Raw genomic sequence first — 17,663 nt, 5'->3', positions numbered from 1 at the left:
AGTAATAATATATTTCCAACAAAAACACAAATGGAGTACAATAAAATTTCAAACTCGAACCCATAAAATTTAAATTCTAAATCAACATGTATATGAGGACCTACTACCAAATACATGTGTGAGAGAACAATTTTGATTACCTATATCAAACTTTATTACGGAAATGCTAGCACAATATTATATGGATGTAGCATCACTCTAATAAACTCAACAAGAAAAAAAGAAACAAATGACATATCAATAATATAAAAACCTGTCTAGAACTTTCACCAATATGCCTATTAGTGATAACATAGAATGTCCCATCTATAATTTGGATTATGTTTCATAACTCCATATCCCGAAAGATTAATATCCAAACGAGGACGAAGCTCCATTTTCCAATTGATTCAAACGATTCTGCAAATTAAAACGAGTGACATTCAACCAAGCTTCAAATTTGGTCAATTCCTCTGCATTGAGCTGCTCGATTGACTCCCACTTACTTTTCTGCGTAGTTTCCAACACTTTGTCATACACATTTTTGTTAGCAATTGCAATGTCTTCCCTGAGATCTAATTGATCAAGTCCGCTTTGGAGTCCGTTCACTCTATTTCGAGCCTGAGCCGCAACTAGTTGAGTACTTTCACTTAATTTCAAATCAGGATTCTGAAAACGAGAAACAACTGCATCAACGGTAGGGTGAAAAAAAGCGAAAGGATTACCAGTTGGAGAAAAAAACATCATTCCAATGTCAACATCACATTCCTTAACAAGTTCGCTAGCCTTTTTGTATAAACCCGAGCGACGCTTTGAGAAGGTAACATATCGATCGTCTTGCTTTTCTATTTTTTTCATTGGTATCTTTTGACGCCCTTTACCCTTCTTATTCTCCATAGCTAAATTTACAAGGAAAAAAGATTATGAATGAAATATTTTATGGGAAATGATACTTACAAGAAGGGAGGTATCACAACTATTTGTATACACCAAGAATTTGACCATATTAAATTTCTTTCCAAATAGTATAACGAAAACTAATATTGTCATCACAATTAAAATAGGGAATGCAATCACTTTTATACTTAAAATATGTTTTGCATGTCAACCAAATCAATGAAATTTAAAATTTTAAGTTAAATTAGTAAATATTTTACTATATCAAGTTAAATCTTCATATATGCATTAACAAAAATAAATTTAAAGTTAAATCAGTAAATATTTTACTATATCAAGTTAAGGATATCAATTAGCAAATATGAATATAATATGAAGGAACATCAATTATATACCATTTTTTTTTTCAATTTTTATGGATAAGAAGAAGAATAAAAATCTTCATATACATTAACAAAAATAAATATAAAGTTAAATCAGCAAATATTTTACTATATCAAGTTAAGGCTAGCAAATATGAATATAATTTGAAGGAACACCAACTACATACCAACTTTTTTTTTAAAAAAAATTTATGTATACGAACAAAAATTAAAATCATCATATGCATTAAAAAATTTTATTAAAGTTTAATCAGTAAATGTTTTACTATTTTAAGTTCGCCAGAAAATATGAATATAATTCGAAGGAACATCAACTACATACCAACATTTCTTTTTTTTTTTTCAAAAAAAAAAATCAAAGTCTTCATATACATTAACAAAAATAAATTTAACATTATTCTGAAATAGAAAGACACCTTTTTGTATTTATTGAAATTTACGAAGTCAAGGTAGACTTAGAAGTCATACCGAAAAAATAGAATTTTACATCAAAACCAAATTCTTCACCTACGTTAACATCAAACAAACATTATTTATTCGGAAAAAGAGATAAATATACATTCGAAAATCGAAATATAATAAATGTTACGTATATATCTTTCGTCCGTCATACTTTGGCTACACATATGCGCCTACTGTTATTGAAATGGTATGTATATGCAGAGGCGGACCCACGTGGTGTCGTGAGGATACACGTGCACCCGGTAACTTTTTAAATTTTCTAATATATATGTGTATAGATTCCTTATAACGTTAATATATTAAAATGTGCACCCATAGTAACAAAACGTACTTGGGTGCACTGGTTCGGGATTTTGCTGAGGGCACCTACTACAACTTGACAATGCGGGTTCGATGCCCAGCGGAGGCATTTTTTAATTTCTGTACAATACCTTTCCCTTTAATTACTGCCCCCTCTGGCCCCACCATTAAATTAAAAGTAAATTTAACACATTTTCTAATTATTTAACATAGTAAATTCATGATTCGCCAATCCCAAGCCTACGCAAAATCTATTCCCTCTAAAATATCTAAACTATTTCAATTTTGGAAAGTCACTATAATTCAAGAAAAAAAATTGAGACTGAGAACAAACCAGTAGTCATCAGTAGCGACAACGCAAATGATGTTTATTCCGGCAGACGATAACACAAGTCAGATTCTATCTCTATTCCATATTATTTTTGTCTTGTTATAAAAAGAGGGTTATGATTTCACTATTAAAATTATTTACTTCTTGGTATGGCAAGTTTGTATCCAGCTAATGCTTTTGCTAATTTTGATAAGAAAAAAATAATGATATTGGCCAAGCATTATCTAAATGAGTTTGGTGAATCAAAGCTTCGAAAGCTTAATTACCAACTTGATACTTTCATAATACACATGCGACGTGGCGATCCTATATTCTCTAATTTAATAGGAATTGATGATTTGACAAAAGCACTTGTTAATGCAAATCTTGTGGAGACTTACTCTTTTGTGTACTTACTTGTGAAGTTACGTTGATTTTACCAGTCGCTACTGTAATTGTAGAGAGAGCTTTTTCATCCATGAAGCATATCAAGAATGAATTGCGTAGCACTATTGGTGATGCATTTTTAAGTGATTGTTTAGTTTGTTATATTGAAAATAATGTATTTGTAAATATAAGTAACGATGCAATCATTGACCGTTTTCAAAATATGAAAACGCGTCGATGTTTAGTATGAAAGGATGATCTACTTTTGTTATATTAGTACTAAATCAATGACATTTGATCATTTTGAAATTTATACGTTACTCATAATTTTTTGAAATTTTTAAGTTTAAATGAGTTGTATGACAAATTATGTATTTGATTATTGACATGACTATGTTAAAGATAATGGTGCACCCCCTATCTTCAAATCCTGGGTTCGGCTCTGTGTATATGTCTCTCATACTAATGGTAGGAGCATATGTACCCAAAGTATGACGGAGGGTGTATACGTACCATTGAACATAATTCAGGTATATATTTGTCCCTTTTCCTTTCCCACATAATTAACCCATACCCACTAACCAATCCGATCCCAATTAAAATTCAATAGATGCCTATCTAACAGACACATTTTTCCACCCCTATAACGATATACACACAACACAGTAACACTCACTACTATCAATTTCGAAAAAAAAAAATTATTAACTCATAACATCCAAAAATAATACTAAATATATTAAAATCCTCACATTTCAATTTTCAGTGAAATTACGTTGGAAAAACACTATCCACCACCAATCAACACAATATAACCACCGTCTTCATCGAATCGAAAATACCCCATCGACGAACCATCGCTGCACTCCTAGCACTAGCTACCTTCAGCCTAATTTTCACTCCCTCCAACCAGTAAACACTAACTAGTAGCAATGACCAATCATTGTAATTTGATTGAAGTTCATGTTTAAGAGAAAAATAGAGGAAGTAACGGGTTTGAAACAAAAAATAGAGGTAGCAAATCGAGTTGGTTTGAAAGGGTTCAATGGGTTTATTAGGTCGGATAGTGGGTTTGAGATTAAAAGATTAAAATAAAAAAGAGACAAATATACTCCCAAACTATGATAAATAGTACGTATATACCTCCGCCATACTTTGGGTACATACATGCCCCTACCGTCAGTGTGATCGCCCCCTAGCTCTAGCCACCTTCGACTAATCTACATTCCCTTCAATCAGTAAACACTAACTATTAGCAGCGATAAATCACTACAATTTAATTGTAGTTCATGTTTAAGAGAAAAACAAAGTATCGGGTTTGAAACAAAAAATAGAGGTAGGATTGAGTTGGTTTGAAAGGGTTCAATGGGTTTATTGGGTCGGATAGTGGATTTAGGTTAATTATTTGGGATTGAAAAATTAAAATAAAAGAGAGACAAATATACCCCCAAACTATGATAAATGGTATGTATATATCCTCGTTATTTGGGGTATATATATGCCTCTGCAATCAGTGTGAGGGTATATATGTACCATTTTATTAACGATAGAGGCATACGTATACCCAAAGTGTGACAGAAGGTTAGATGCGTACCATTTGTCATAGGTCATGATATATTTATCCCTTTTCTGTTATTAATTTTAACGTGCTTGTTAAAATAAATATGAATGTAAGAAGCAAACAATATTTTTTAAGGATATTTTAAAGTGCATTAATGAAATAAAATATAACTTAAATCAGTAAGTAGTTTCTTCAGACCTCCAAAAATCCACAACCGCTAATCTATGGTTGTGCACGAGGTCTCGCTCCTATGTAATAGCTCACAAATCATATACGAGATATAAATCGCTCTAGGCAAGTTCAGGGGCGGCTCAATATATCCGGTGGCCTAAAGTGAAACTTCAAAATGAGGTCTTAATTATTTTATTCAAAGTTTATTTCTATAACTATTTGAGATGCAAAGACATATGATAAAATTGTTTTATAATGGACTTCTTCCAATAATTTCTTATCAATTGATAATTTACCCAATTCCTTCAATTTTTCTTGGGACTTTGTTGATCGTAAGATTTTATAAATATTAATTTTAAAATGTTTCGGCTGAGACATTTTTAATGGAAACTCTATAAGCACTATACACATTTGAAGAACAATACTGAAATTCTTGTATCTGCTTGAAATCTTGCTTATCTTTCTACTCCTTCCATCCCTCTTTAACTATTAACTAATTTATTTATGTTCATTACACAAACTAATAAATACAAGGTATAGTACTACAATTTACTAAGTTATCTCTATTTATTGATTTTTTTTAATAATTGAGCATTATTAAGAAGAATATTCTTTAATTTTAAAGGTAAAGTTGGAAATAATATTCAATTTTAGTCCCGAATTCTTAATTAAAATGATAGTTTTTTTGAGCTAAAATTACTTTACAATAAAATAAAAAATATTAAAATTACTCAATATATTCTAATATAAAAAATACGAAACTACAAACCTATAATTTCTAAAAATGGGGCCTCCAAGAATTGGGGGCCTGAAGCGTTAGCTTCGGTGGCTTCATACTGAAGCCGCCCCTGGGCAAGTCCAGTGCATGAGCTTGACTTAGAAGGCACTAGCAGGGGGAGTCGATCCATGACCTCCCTTAGGAGATATCACCTGTTGCACCAACTCAAACCATCATTACATGTTTATGAGTAAGTATCTAAATATACTCAGTATTCACTAATTTACCTAACATAATTTTCTAATGTCAATATATTGATGGTGAAAATTTGTTGGTTCTACAAAATATTTATTTGGCTAATGCTTGAATAATGTAAAATTTAATGCGACATATATAGACAAATTCTAAACAAAAATCTACTATTCTAGATTTTTTTTTTTTAAAATTACGCAATTATAAAATGCACGGCAGAGAATTAAATCTAGTTATGTATTGTGGCACGGTATTATCACTAGTAGATCACTGAGGCTTGTTTGTTTAAGACTTTCATTTTTCTTATTTATACTCCTCTTCTCGCTATTTTGTGCAGAAATAATATAGTTGATGGGATTTTGTCAATTTCTTCATAAAAAAGAGGAAAAAAGCTAATTGTATTTTTTAGGCGAAATGGTCTACTGAACTCTTGTAATTGTTCGAGGTTATCTCTACTTAGCCTTTTGTCATCTGAACCCCCAACTCATCAAAACACAAGATTTTAAATTCCTTTGACCGTTGACCAAACTTATGTGGCATTAAAGTGGCTGAATTGGACACAACTTGTGACACCACGTGCATGGGAGCAAGTGGATGTCATTTATATATAAAAATAATTCTAAAAAATTAAAAAAGGAAAAAGAAAACCTCCCCTACCCCCGGCCCAAACCTATTTCTTTCTTCTTTCTTTTCCACCCCTACAACCCCCCACCCCATCCCTCATCCACCGTCCAACTTTTTTTTCTTTCTTTCTCTTCTTCTTCAGCCTCCACCCCGTCTGAACCACCCCACCCACCCACCCCACTGTTCTTCTTCTTCTTCAGCCCCCAACCCCACCGCATCTAAAAGAAAAAATAAATCTATCTTTCTTTTTTGAAATCCCCTTCCCCTTCATTCGAGATTCACTTTTTTTTTTTTTGCAAAGCACTTTCCTTTAATTTAAACTTTTCATAGTTTTTTAGGATTAAAATTTGAGATTGAATTGAATGTGAGTGATAGTGGATATTGAAAAATTAATGAACTTCGTGGATAAGCTTAGAAAAGTTTGAAGTTCAAGTTTGAAGAGCAATAAATAATTTTTTTTTTTTTTGGATTTGTCAAAGATATTGAAAATTAAAAATTCATTGTGTTTGTGTATGCGAATTTATAGTTAAACATTTAAATTAATTGAAGAGGAATTTCAACTATTTGGAATGAATTTGATGCTCAATTTGTGTGCAAACATCTAGAACATGATTAATTTTCTAAAATTTATAAAAGTTGTTTATTTAATTAAATTTATTTTATTATTTGATTACTTATGTGGAATTTAAATGTTGTGGAATTTAACGTAGCATTTTAAACTAACATGAAAATTGATGTGGAGGCGGTTGTATTTCACACACTGAAATAGGTTTTAAAATATTGAGTTTTATTGAGTTTAGGGGTTCAGTTTACAAAGGGGTGAGTAGGAGGGTAAAAAATACAGACTCATACAAGTATAAGGGTCGAATAGATCATTCGTATCCATCAATTTAGTTATTGTTTCTACGAGCCCCAAGCTTGATTTCCATGGTAAGATGTACCGACTGAAACCTCATGTGAAATTCAAGAGGGAAGGGGTGAATAAAAAATTTCTGTGAGTTGACTGTTGATCCTTCACAGTCGACTTGCCTACAAATCAGTATACTTCACAAAACAAATTAGATATAGATAAATAAACAAGTAAGTAATCAACTTGAAATAAGAATACGAAGATTTATCTTGGTTTGGAACACTAATGTTGTTCCTACTTCCAGTCCCCTTGGGTTTCAAAGTTTCCTTAGATCCTTCAGAGTGAAGTTTGAGTACAATGATGAAGAACAAGTTCCGAAGACTTATTTTGTCTTTAGATCTCATGACATAGCCTCACTTTGTATTAAAAAGTCGATTCGATCTTATTCTTTGAATAACAATTGTAAACTAAGAAGTACAAAGTTTTGTGAGACTAAGATTGAGACACTTTGACATTCTTGTTGAAGTTGTGTAAGTACTTCGATCTTTGATCTCTTTCTTTTATATTCTTCAGTTGCTTCAACTTCTATTCTTCACAAGGAAACTCAAGAGATTTCTTCTCAATCAAGGATTTGAATTAATTACTTGATTGAGGAATGACACCGTAAAGTATGTCCATACTAGACATGTTCATACATGGTGCAACTTCTACAACCATACATGTCTATATCAGATATGTCCATGCCGACGGTGTGGCCTTATTTCCTTTTGCATTTAGTCTTGATTGATTTAGTTTGCCATGATTCTGGGAGTGAGTAATCTTTCTGATTGATGTTGTGATCTTCTTTCCTTTTGCTCTTGTTCTTGATTGATTTGCTATCCATAAGTCTTGGAAGCCAATAATCTCCATGATTAATGTTCTTTCCAATCTTAGAGCCGACTGTCTTATGAATAGATATTTGCTTCCTTTTTGGATTGATTCTGTTTGATCCTTTGTATCTTCGGTGTATCCTGCACAATATTTATTTATTAGTTTGCCCTTATTAAAATATATAATGAGAATATGGGGCTAACAACCTCCCCCTTTTTGATAATGACAAATACTAAACATCAGTTGACTTTTATGTTTTTGATGATGTGTTCCTCTGCCTTGCAAGTTCTTTTGATGTTCTTTTTTTTCTTGAGCATTAGTTGAATCTCATCCTTTAATGGTCGACTTGATCTCCCTAACTTGCAAGCACTTCTGATGTTTCTCTTTTTCTTGTGCATCAGTCGACTCCTTAGATAGTCAACTTACTCCCCATGAGTTAATACTATAAAAACCAAGGAATACAAAAAAAGGCTAAAAAACATTCCACACAATATGGAGAACTCGAGAGCTCCCCTTGGACAAGTTTCGGCCAACAACAAGGATCATAAGAATGACAAGATTACGAGGTGTTCAACACCTTATTTGCAGAGAACAACCAAACTAACAATGAGATTAACAAGATGAAAACACAATAAGAGAATAACAACAACAAATGAAACAAGATACAATAACAAGAACAACCAACGGTTTCACTAGAACAACACAAACTAGTACATGATATGTAAAGATAGGAAGTGAGACATACACTATTACAAGGTTAAGAACCCAAAGATGTATTAAATCTAATAACCCCTAAGACTTAAATAGCAACACCACACTCTTAAGTGACACAAGAGGGATTCCACCGCTCAAGCACTAATATTTCCACGCAATACACAATCACAAGTGAATCCACACTTGTTCATGTACTAGTTTTCGTCCTAGAAACCCTCTCTCTCAAGAGATGTATTCTTTCAAAAATATTTGATAACTAATGAGCTAAAACCCTAACATGTTCTTTATATAGGCTATGACAAATAATAGATAAAATGACAAAAGTGCCCTTAGTGTTAAATGAACAAAATGGCGCCCATGGAGTGCAATATAGGGGTGACTTTGGAGCCCTTTTCAAACTTCAACTCATACGCTCTGTAGGTTGCATTCAACACACTAAAAGACGTCCATCTTCATGATCATGCCCATATCTTGCAGACACCTTTGATTTTCCTATCTTTCTCCCCCTTTTGGCATAATACAAAAGAATCACATAGCTAAAAAAAAAGTAGTAGACATATAGCAGATAAACAGTCTAATTGATTACCAAAGGACTAGGTAAAACAAGTGTGGTAGATAGTGAGTTAAAAGTTATTTTACAACCCAAAAAAATCAAGGGACAAGACCCCCTTTTTAATAAAAGTCATCTTTCACCGCTTAGCCAGAAAGTATGCGTAAGACCCATAAAAGTCTTATCTAATTCTATCTTACATAGCATGAAAAGAGTTCCCAGACTTAGAAAATTTTTTAAGCTAAGTATTGACACTTAGTCTTATTTCTGGCCTCGATATTTCCATAACTTTATTTTTGACCCTTACGACCTTAGAATGTAAATTTTTAAGTTGATTCACGATCAGGGATATTAATAGGTCCTATTGGGTGAGTTTCAGAATTTTTAGAATTCATTTGAGGCGTATTTGGAAGTCCAAAACTGTAGCTGGATGCGATTAGCATGCGATGCACGCTCTAGTCCACCCCTAGGGAGCATGCGGCACACGCTCCATTCCAGAGCTCCAGAATATGCGACGCACGCTCCTAAATTTTTTTCAATCTTTGACTTTACGTATTGGAGTGTAATAAGATCATTTGGTTCACATCAAAAACGTCCTAAACACTTGATTTCAGCCCCAAATAGCATAGATGCATCATTTTTCACAAAAACCCCCTTAACAACAAGCCCTAGTTTCATCAATCTTAAGAATCAAGTCTCAAGAACTAACCACAATCTTCACGAATTCACAAACCAAGGTATGTTAGGTGTTCATCCAAGGATTTTCTTCCACCCTTGGAGTTTAAGAATCCTTTTTAGACTACAAGTTTATGATTTCATGATTTATGTGTACAAATTGGGTTGTATTCATGTTTGTGTTATAGTATGAGTTTCAATACAAGATTTAATTGCTAGTTTCATGAATATAAAATAGCATACGTGTGATGGTTGTAATTTCCATGTCAAGAACCCTTGAATTGTGATTTGATTGTTGTAGTCATGATATATTAGCATGTTGTTCATGCCCAAGTATAAGGTTATTCCTCCTATGTGTTTGTCAAAATGCCTAAGTGAATAAATTGTGCATTGTGATCCATTGGTGATCTTAATGATGAATTCATGCTAGAACTACATGTTCAAAATGACTCCCATGTTAAAGCTATGCCTTGTAAGTGTTTGATGGAATGCCTATGTGAATGGAATAGTGAAATTATGATATGTTAGCATATATTCCTATTTATGTACAAGTCCAAATAATTAACAAAAATGTCTCAGTGGTTGCATTGTGGACAATTGACTATTGTTATGTTTTCAAGAATTGTCATGTTTTATTATTATTAATGCTATCGAGTCCTGGGGGTATTTATTACCCAAAATCTAGCTGTTTACCTAGAATTACAGTAGCTACAATATATCTCAGTAAAGTTATGAATAGTAGAACCTAGTTAGTAACAGAACTCAATGAACTCAGTCCAGTTCAGTCAGTCAACACGATCTGTGTCAGTTCAGTCAAGCCCAATATAGTTTAGAAATTAGTTTAGGGTCCATTCATTTTAGAGTAGGATTCAGCATCGAGTGAACACAGGGATGGGGGCATTTCTGCCAGAGAGGGTTTGACCCTTAGTAGCAGTCCTTGTGTTACAGAACTACATAGCCAACGTAGGTTGAGATATGTTCCTTCCAAATAAGGGTTGATACATATCGTATGAATCTTCTTGCCAGTGAGGGTTGAAAAAATATTTTCCTTCCAGATAGGGTTTATTCAAAGCCGTTGTTAGTACTCATGGCACGCTATTAACACCCTTCCAACTGGGGTAACAGGTTGGATCCTAACTTAGTTATAATCGGGGTATGTCGGTTAGATTAACACTTCCATAGTTTCAGTTTCAGACTCAGTATAGAACTCAGCTTAGTTCTATAGAATCAGGTCTACCAGACACAGTCATCCAGCTCAGTATAGAACTCAGTTCAGTTCCACAGGATCAAGACTATCAAACACAGTCATGCAATTATCAGTAAATCAATTATTAGTAACCTCAGATATCAGTAACTCAGCTATTATAACTCAGTACTCATCTTCAGTGTAATCTCAGAAATAGTATACGTGTATATGTGTAGCATTACATACTCAGTAGTTACAACATGTTCAGTTAGTCATGTACTCATACTCAGTTATATTCAAATCACTCTGTTAATTATTATTCATGCATATGAACCCATGCATACAACCTTAACTAACTTAGCATACTAGTATATTCAAGATACTGATGTATACTCTTTTCTTTGCGCTATGATGTCTCATATCATTGGTTCAGACGAATAGGCTCTTGATCATAATTAGCAGCTTAGATTATCAGTAGCAGATACAGTGGTGATTCCTCATAGTTTGAGGACAAAGTTCATTTATTTCATTAGTTCAGTATGTTCAGTAGCCAGAGTTTGTTGGGGCTTGTCCCATCAACTCTATATTCAGAGAGTCCAGTTAGAGGCTTTTCAGACTAGACTATTATAGAAAGATGTTCAGTTTTCAATATTTCTATTAGTATTTTAGTATTCATATCAGTATTTTGAGAACCTTATGGCATTTAAGTTATACTTTTACATTATTTTAGTATTATTATTCAGTTCTCATAGTAGGTAACAATCATGGTTTAGCTTATGATCCTTCAGGGCTGCAAGCATTGTGTAGTGTCTGGGGTGCAGACTCGGGGCATTACAAACTTGGTATCAAAGCTTAAGGTTCAACCGAGTCCTAGGGAGTCTAAAAGACACGTCTAGTAGAGTCTTGTACATGGGTATGTAGCTTGCCACACTTATGGACAAGAAGCTATGAGGCATTTTAGGAAAAGTTTCCTTTCTTTCAGTGTTCATACCATGCGAGTGAGCATGAGCTCAAGTTAAAATCTCTGTCTAATCTAATATTTCCTTCTGTTTATAGAATATGCCTCCCAAAACAAATCATGGAAGGGGAACTAAAAATCAGCCAACACCTCAGCTCGTTCAGGCAGATCCCCCGGATGAGCATATTTCACACGCAGAGTTCAGAGAAGTTTTCACCACTTTAGCTCATTTTGTGGCAGCCTAGAATAAACGCCCAGCTATTGCTCAGTCCAACCAAGTGGCCAATACTATTGTAGCTAGAATTCGAGACTTCACGTGAATGAATCCTCCATCATTTATAGGGTCTAAATCTAAAGAGGACCTACAAGAATTCCTTGACATGGTGTAGAAAGTCAAAAATACATGGGGGTGACTTTCAGTGAGATTACAGAGTTAGATTTATATCATTTGCAGGATGTGGCTCACACTTGGTTTAAATAGTGAAAGGCAGATAGGGGCACAGATCAGGGCCCATAGAATGGGATGAGTTTGCTACTGCTTTCCTTGATAGATTCTTCTAACTAGAGTTGAGGGAAGCTAAGGTTTTGGAGTTTATTAATTTAACGAAGGGCAATATGACAGTGAAAGATTATTCTCTCAATTTTACTCAGTTGGCCAAAAATACTCCTCATGTGGTAGAAGATAGCAGATCTAAAATGAGTAAGTTTGTATCGGGTGTGTCTAACAGTGTGGTCAAGGAGTGTAGGATCATAATGCTGATTAAGGAAATGGACATATCCAGGCTCATGGTCTATGCTCAGCAGATAGAAGAGTCCAAGAATAGGGAGAAAGAGAGGGAGAATAAGAAAGATAGAACAAGTAGCTTCAAATTCACTTAACCTAAGTTGAAGGATGGTAATCGTTTGTAGTTCTTCCCGAATTCTTTAGTTCTAGCTCCGTCATCGGCTAGTGCTCTAGTTCCAAAACTTAGAAAAAGTAATAGAGCTAGGAAATTAGGCCCTAAAACCTAGGGCAGTGTTAATAGTTCCCGAACCAATCCTCTTTACTAGAAGTGTGGCAGAAACTATTAGAGTGTCTGCAGAGCCGGCAGTGATGTATGTTTCAAATATGGAAAGCCAGGTCATAGGGTCGGAGAGTGTTCTCAAGTAGGTTTGCAGAGTCAGCATAACCCTCTCCAGCTTAGTTCGGTCACCCGAATCAACAAGGTGCGACTTTCAGTGCCACCGGTGGGCAACGCCCAAATAGAATCTATGAACTTCAGTCCCGATAGGATCAGGAAAGTTCTTCTTATATGGTCACTGGTACATTACATTTACCATTTACATGTTTATTCTTTGATAGACCCAGGAGCTTCTTTGTCTTTTGTAACTCCTTATATAGTTGTTGACTTCGCAGTCAGTCCCGAAATCCTAGCAGAGCCTTTCTTAGTCTCTACCCCTATGGGTAAGTTTGTCATAGCCTGATGGGTATACAAGAACTTATCGATTATGGTATCTCAAAAAGTTATCTCAGCAGACTGGGTAGAGTTGGAGATGACAGATTTTAACGCCATTCTCAGCATGGATTGGCTTCATTCATGCTATGCTTCAGTTACTATAGAAACAAGGTTGTTTATTTTCAGTTCCCAAATGAACCTATTTTAGAATAGAGGGTCAGTACTTCAGCACATAGGGGTCATCTTATTTCATACCTTGGAGCGAGAAAAATAATATCCAAAGGGTGTATCTATCATCTCATTCGAGTTAAAGACTCTAGTTTCAAGACCAGTAATCTTGAGTCAGATTGGTAGCATGTGAATTTCTAGATATATTTCCCAAAGATCTTCTCGGAGTTTCTCCCGAAAGAGAAATTGACTTCGGAATAGACCTTCTCCCAAATACTCAACCAATCTCTATTTTGCCAATACAAAATGGCTCTTGGAAAACTCAAAGAATTAAAAGAACAGTTGAAGGATCTCCTAGATAAGGGATTCATCAGACCCACTGTATCCCCTTGGGGTGAACCCATTCTATTTGTGCTTAACAAAGACGGTTGTCTCAGAATATGTATTGACTACCGTCAGTTAAACAAAGTCATAGTTAAGAACAAGTATCCACTTCCCAAAATTAATAACTTATTTGACAAACTTCAGGGTGCCAGTTACTTTTCTAAGATAGACCTCAAATCAGGCTATCACCAGCTCAAAGTTAGAGAATGTGACATTCCAAAAATAGCTACCAGAACTCGATATGGTCACTTTGAATTTCTAATCATGCCATTTGGTCTTACTAATGCCCCAATAGCTTTCATGGACTTGATGAATTGTGTGTTTATGCAGCACTTGAACATGATCGTCATAGTCTTCATTGATGACATTCTTGTTTACTCCCGCAATGAAAGTAATCAAACCATCATAGAATAGTATTACAAATCCTCAGAGCCCATCAGTTGTTTGCCAAATTCAGTAAATGCAAATTTTGGCTAAGGTCGGTAGCTTTTCTTAGTCATATTATTTTCGGTGATGTCATTAGAATTGATTCTTAAAAGACCACAGCAGTGAGAAACTAGCCCAGAACCATCTCTCTATCATATATCAGGAGTTTTTTCAGTTTGGCTGGCTATTACCGATGGTTTGTCAAAGGATTTTCTTCTATTGCATCCCCCATATCCAGATTGACTCAGAAGAAAGCTAAGTTTTAGTGGTTGGATTCTTGCGAGAAGAGTTTTCAGGAGTTGAAGACTCGACTTACTACATCACCAATTCTGACTTTGTCGGATGGATCAGATAGATTTGTTGGTATTGTGATGCTTCCAGAGTTATCTTAGGGTGTGTGTTGATGTAGAGAGGTAAGTTCATAGCCTATGTCTCTAGATAGCTTAAGCCCCATGAGAAGAATTTCCCCACCCATGATCTAGAATTAGTAGTTGTAATGTTTGCCTTGAAGATTTGGAGAAACCATTTGTATGGGGTGCATGTTGATGTTTTATAGACCATAAGAGTTTGCAGTATGTATTTTAGCAGAAAGACTTGAACGTACGTCGGAGACTGTGGTTAGAGTTGTTAAAACATTATGACATGAGTGTTCTGTACCATCCCGGCAAGGCTAATGTAGTGGTTGATTCTCTTAGTAGATTGTCCATGGGTAGTATTGCTCATGTTGAAGATGGCAAGAAGAAGTTAGTTCAAGAATTTCATCAACTTACCAGGTTGGGTGTTCATTTGGTTGATCCAGTGGAGGATAGTGTATGGGTACAAAATGGTTCAAAATCTTGTTTGTTCATCGAAGTGAAAGCAAAATAGGACAAAGATCCCAGTTTAGTTTAGCTGAAGAACTCAGTCAGAGATCAGAATATAGCAGTTTTCTCCTAAGGAAGAGATGGAATGTTTCATTGCCAGGGTCGATTATGTGTGCTATGAGTGGATGGCGTGTGGCAGATGATTCTTGCAGAAGCACATGGTGTGCGGTACTCAATTCATCCAGGGGCCACTAAGATGTACCATAATTTATGGGAGATTTATTAGTGGAGTGGGATGAAGAGAGATGTTGTACAGTTTATGGCTAAGTGCTCTACATGTCAGCAGGCTAAGATTGAGCATCAAAAGCCTAGTGAGTATATGCAGGAGTTTAGTATCCCCACTTGGAAGTGGGAAGAGGTGAACATGGATTTCATGACAAGTTTGCCTCGTACCCGTCGTCATCATAATTGATATGGGTCATTATAGATAGGATGACCAAGTCATATCATTTCTTACCAGTCCATACCTCTTACTCAGCCAAAGATTATGCTAAGCTCTATATTAGATAGTTGGTCAGATTGCACAGAGTTTCGTTACCCATCATCTCAGATAGATGTACGCAGTTCACCTCTCACTTTTGGAAAGCCTTTCAAAAGGGTCTAGGTACCCAAGTCCACCTCAGTACAGCTTTTCACCCTCAGACAGATGGTCAGGAAAAAAGGACCATACAAACTCTACAAGACATGTTGAGAGCATGCGTCATTGACTTTAAAGGTAGTTGGGATGACCACTTACCCTTGATTGAGTTTACATATAATAATAGCGATTACTCCAGTATTCAAATGGCTCCATCTGAGGTACTTTATAGAAGGAGATGTAGATCTCCCATTGGTTGGTTGTTTTGAAGCTGGTAAGGCCGCAGTAGTAAGGCCTGATTTGGTGTTTGACGCCTTAGAGAAAGTTCAATTAATCAGGGAGAGGCTTAACACAGCCAAAGCCGAAAGAAATCGTATGCAGATGTGAGGGAAAAATATCTTGAGTTTGAGATTAGTGATTTTGTGTACTTGAAAATCTCTCCAATGAAGGGGTGAAAAGGTTTGGCAAGAAGGGGAAGCTCAGTCCCCGATATATCGATCCTTACCAAATTCTTAGCCATTTTAGAAAGGTAGCTTATGAGATTAAGTTGCCTTCAGACTTAGCTTCAGTACATCCTGTATTTCACGTCTCCTTGCTAAAGAAGTGCATAGGTGACACAGTAGTTGTAGTCCCAAAAGAGACCATAGATGTTCAGAATAGTCTCTCTTATGAGGAAATCCCATTCGAAATCCTTGAATATTAGATTTGTAGGCTGAGGAACAAAGAAGTTCCTCTAGTCAAAGTTTTTTGGTGGAATCAGTCCGTTGAGGGAGCTACTTAGGAAGCAGAAGCAGATATGCAGACCAAGTATCCTCAACTCTTCTCTGCAAACTCAGATTCAACTCAAGGTAATAATTTTCCTTGAATTTACTCAGTTCCATGTTCATATTTCCTTTATGAGTTTGATATCAGTTCAATTGCATAGCATTCTCATATCATGCATACCTTCATGAAATAGCTCAGTCATGTGTCATGTCTTCAGAATCTAGTTATGCATGTTCAAAATGAAATATTCAGTTTATCAGTAATTTCAATCATGTAGTCATGCTTCAGTTGTGCATGTCTACTGTGTAAGATCAGTCTATAAGTATTCTCAAATTAGTCAGCCTCATTCAAGGATGAATGGTTCCAGGGGGGAGATATTATAAGACCCCATAAAAGTCTTGTCTAATTAAGTCTTAGATAGCATGAAAAGAGGTGCCAAACTTAGGAAAATTTTTCAGCTAAGTATTGACACTTAGTCTTATTTCTGGCCTTGATATTTCCATGAATTTATTTTCAACCCTTACGACCTTAGAATGTCAATTTTTAAGTTGATTCGTGATCAGGGATGTTAATAGGTCCTATTGGGTGTGTTTTGGAATATTTGGAATCCGTTTGGGGTGTGTTTGGAAGTCCAAATTGTAGTTGTGTGTGATTAGCGGGAGACACACGCTCCAGTCCACTCCTAGGGAGCATGAGATAGAGCATGTGGTGTACGCTCCATTCTAGAGCTCCAAAGCATGCGATGCGCGCCCCATAGCACACTCCTAAATTTTTTAGTCTTTGACTCTGCATATTGGAGGGCAATAAAGTCTTTTGGCTTACATAAAAAATGTCCTAAACACTTGATTTTAGCCCCAAAAAGCATAGATGCATCATTTTTCACAAAAACCCTCTGAAGAACAAGCCCTAGTTTCATAAAACTTAATAATCAAGTCTCAAGAACTCGCCATAATCTTCATGAATTCACAAACCAAGGTATGTTGGGTGTTCATCCAAGGGTTTCCTTCCACCCTTGGAGTTCAAGAATCCTTTTTAGACTACAAGTTTATAATTTCATGATTTATGTGTACAAATTGGGTTGTATTTATATTTGTGTTATAGTATGAGTTTCAATACAAGATCTAATTGCAAGTTTCATGAATATAAAGTAGCATGTGTGTGATGGTTGTAATTTCCATGTCATGAACCCTTGAATTG

The 17,663-nt window shown here is 35.2% G+C and overlaps 1 protein-coding gene across 1 annotated transcript; it reads right to left on the bottom strand.

The window, feature by feature from the left end:
- Positions 1 to 348: 348 nt before the first annotated feature.
- On the bottom strand, positions 349 to 876 carry LOC124890514 (agamous-like MADS-box protein AGL61). Its single transcript, XM_047402339.1, has one exon. It carries the CDS (start codon positions 874 to 876, stop codon positions 349 to 351), a length of 528 nt encoding a protein of 175 aa, XP_047258295.1.
- Positions 877 to 17,663: the final 16,787 nt, after the last annotated feature.

This window comes from Capsicum annuum, unplaced genomic scaffold, assembly GCF_002878395.1.
Source record: "Capsicum annuum cultivar UCD-10X-F1 unplaced genomic scaffold, UCD10Xv1.1 ctg1935, whole genome shotgun sequence".
Lineage (NCBI taxonomy): Eukaryota > Viridiplantae > Streptophyta > Magnoliopsida > Solanales > Solanaceae > Capsicum > Capsicum annuum.
This window is presented reverse-complemented; position numbering and strand designations above follow the sequence as displayed.

What these genes read in the sequence shown, in the direction of transcription:
- LOC124890514 (XM_047402339.1), bottom strand. Translation starts at nt 876, where the DNA reads ATGGAGAATAAGAAGGGTAAAGGGCGTCAAAAGATACCAATGAAAAAA.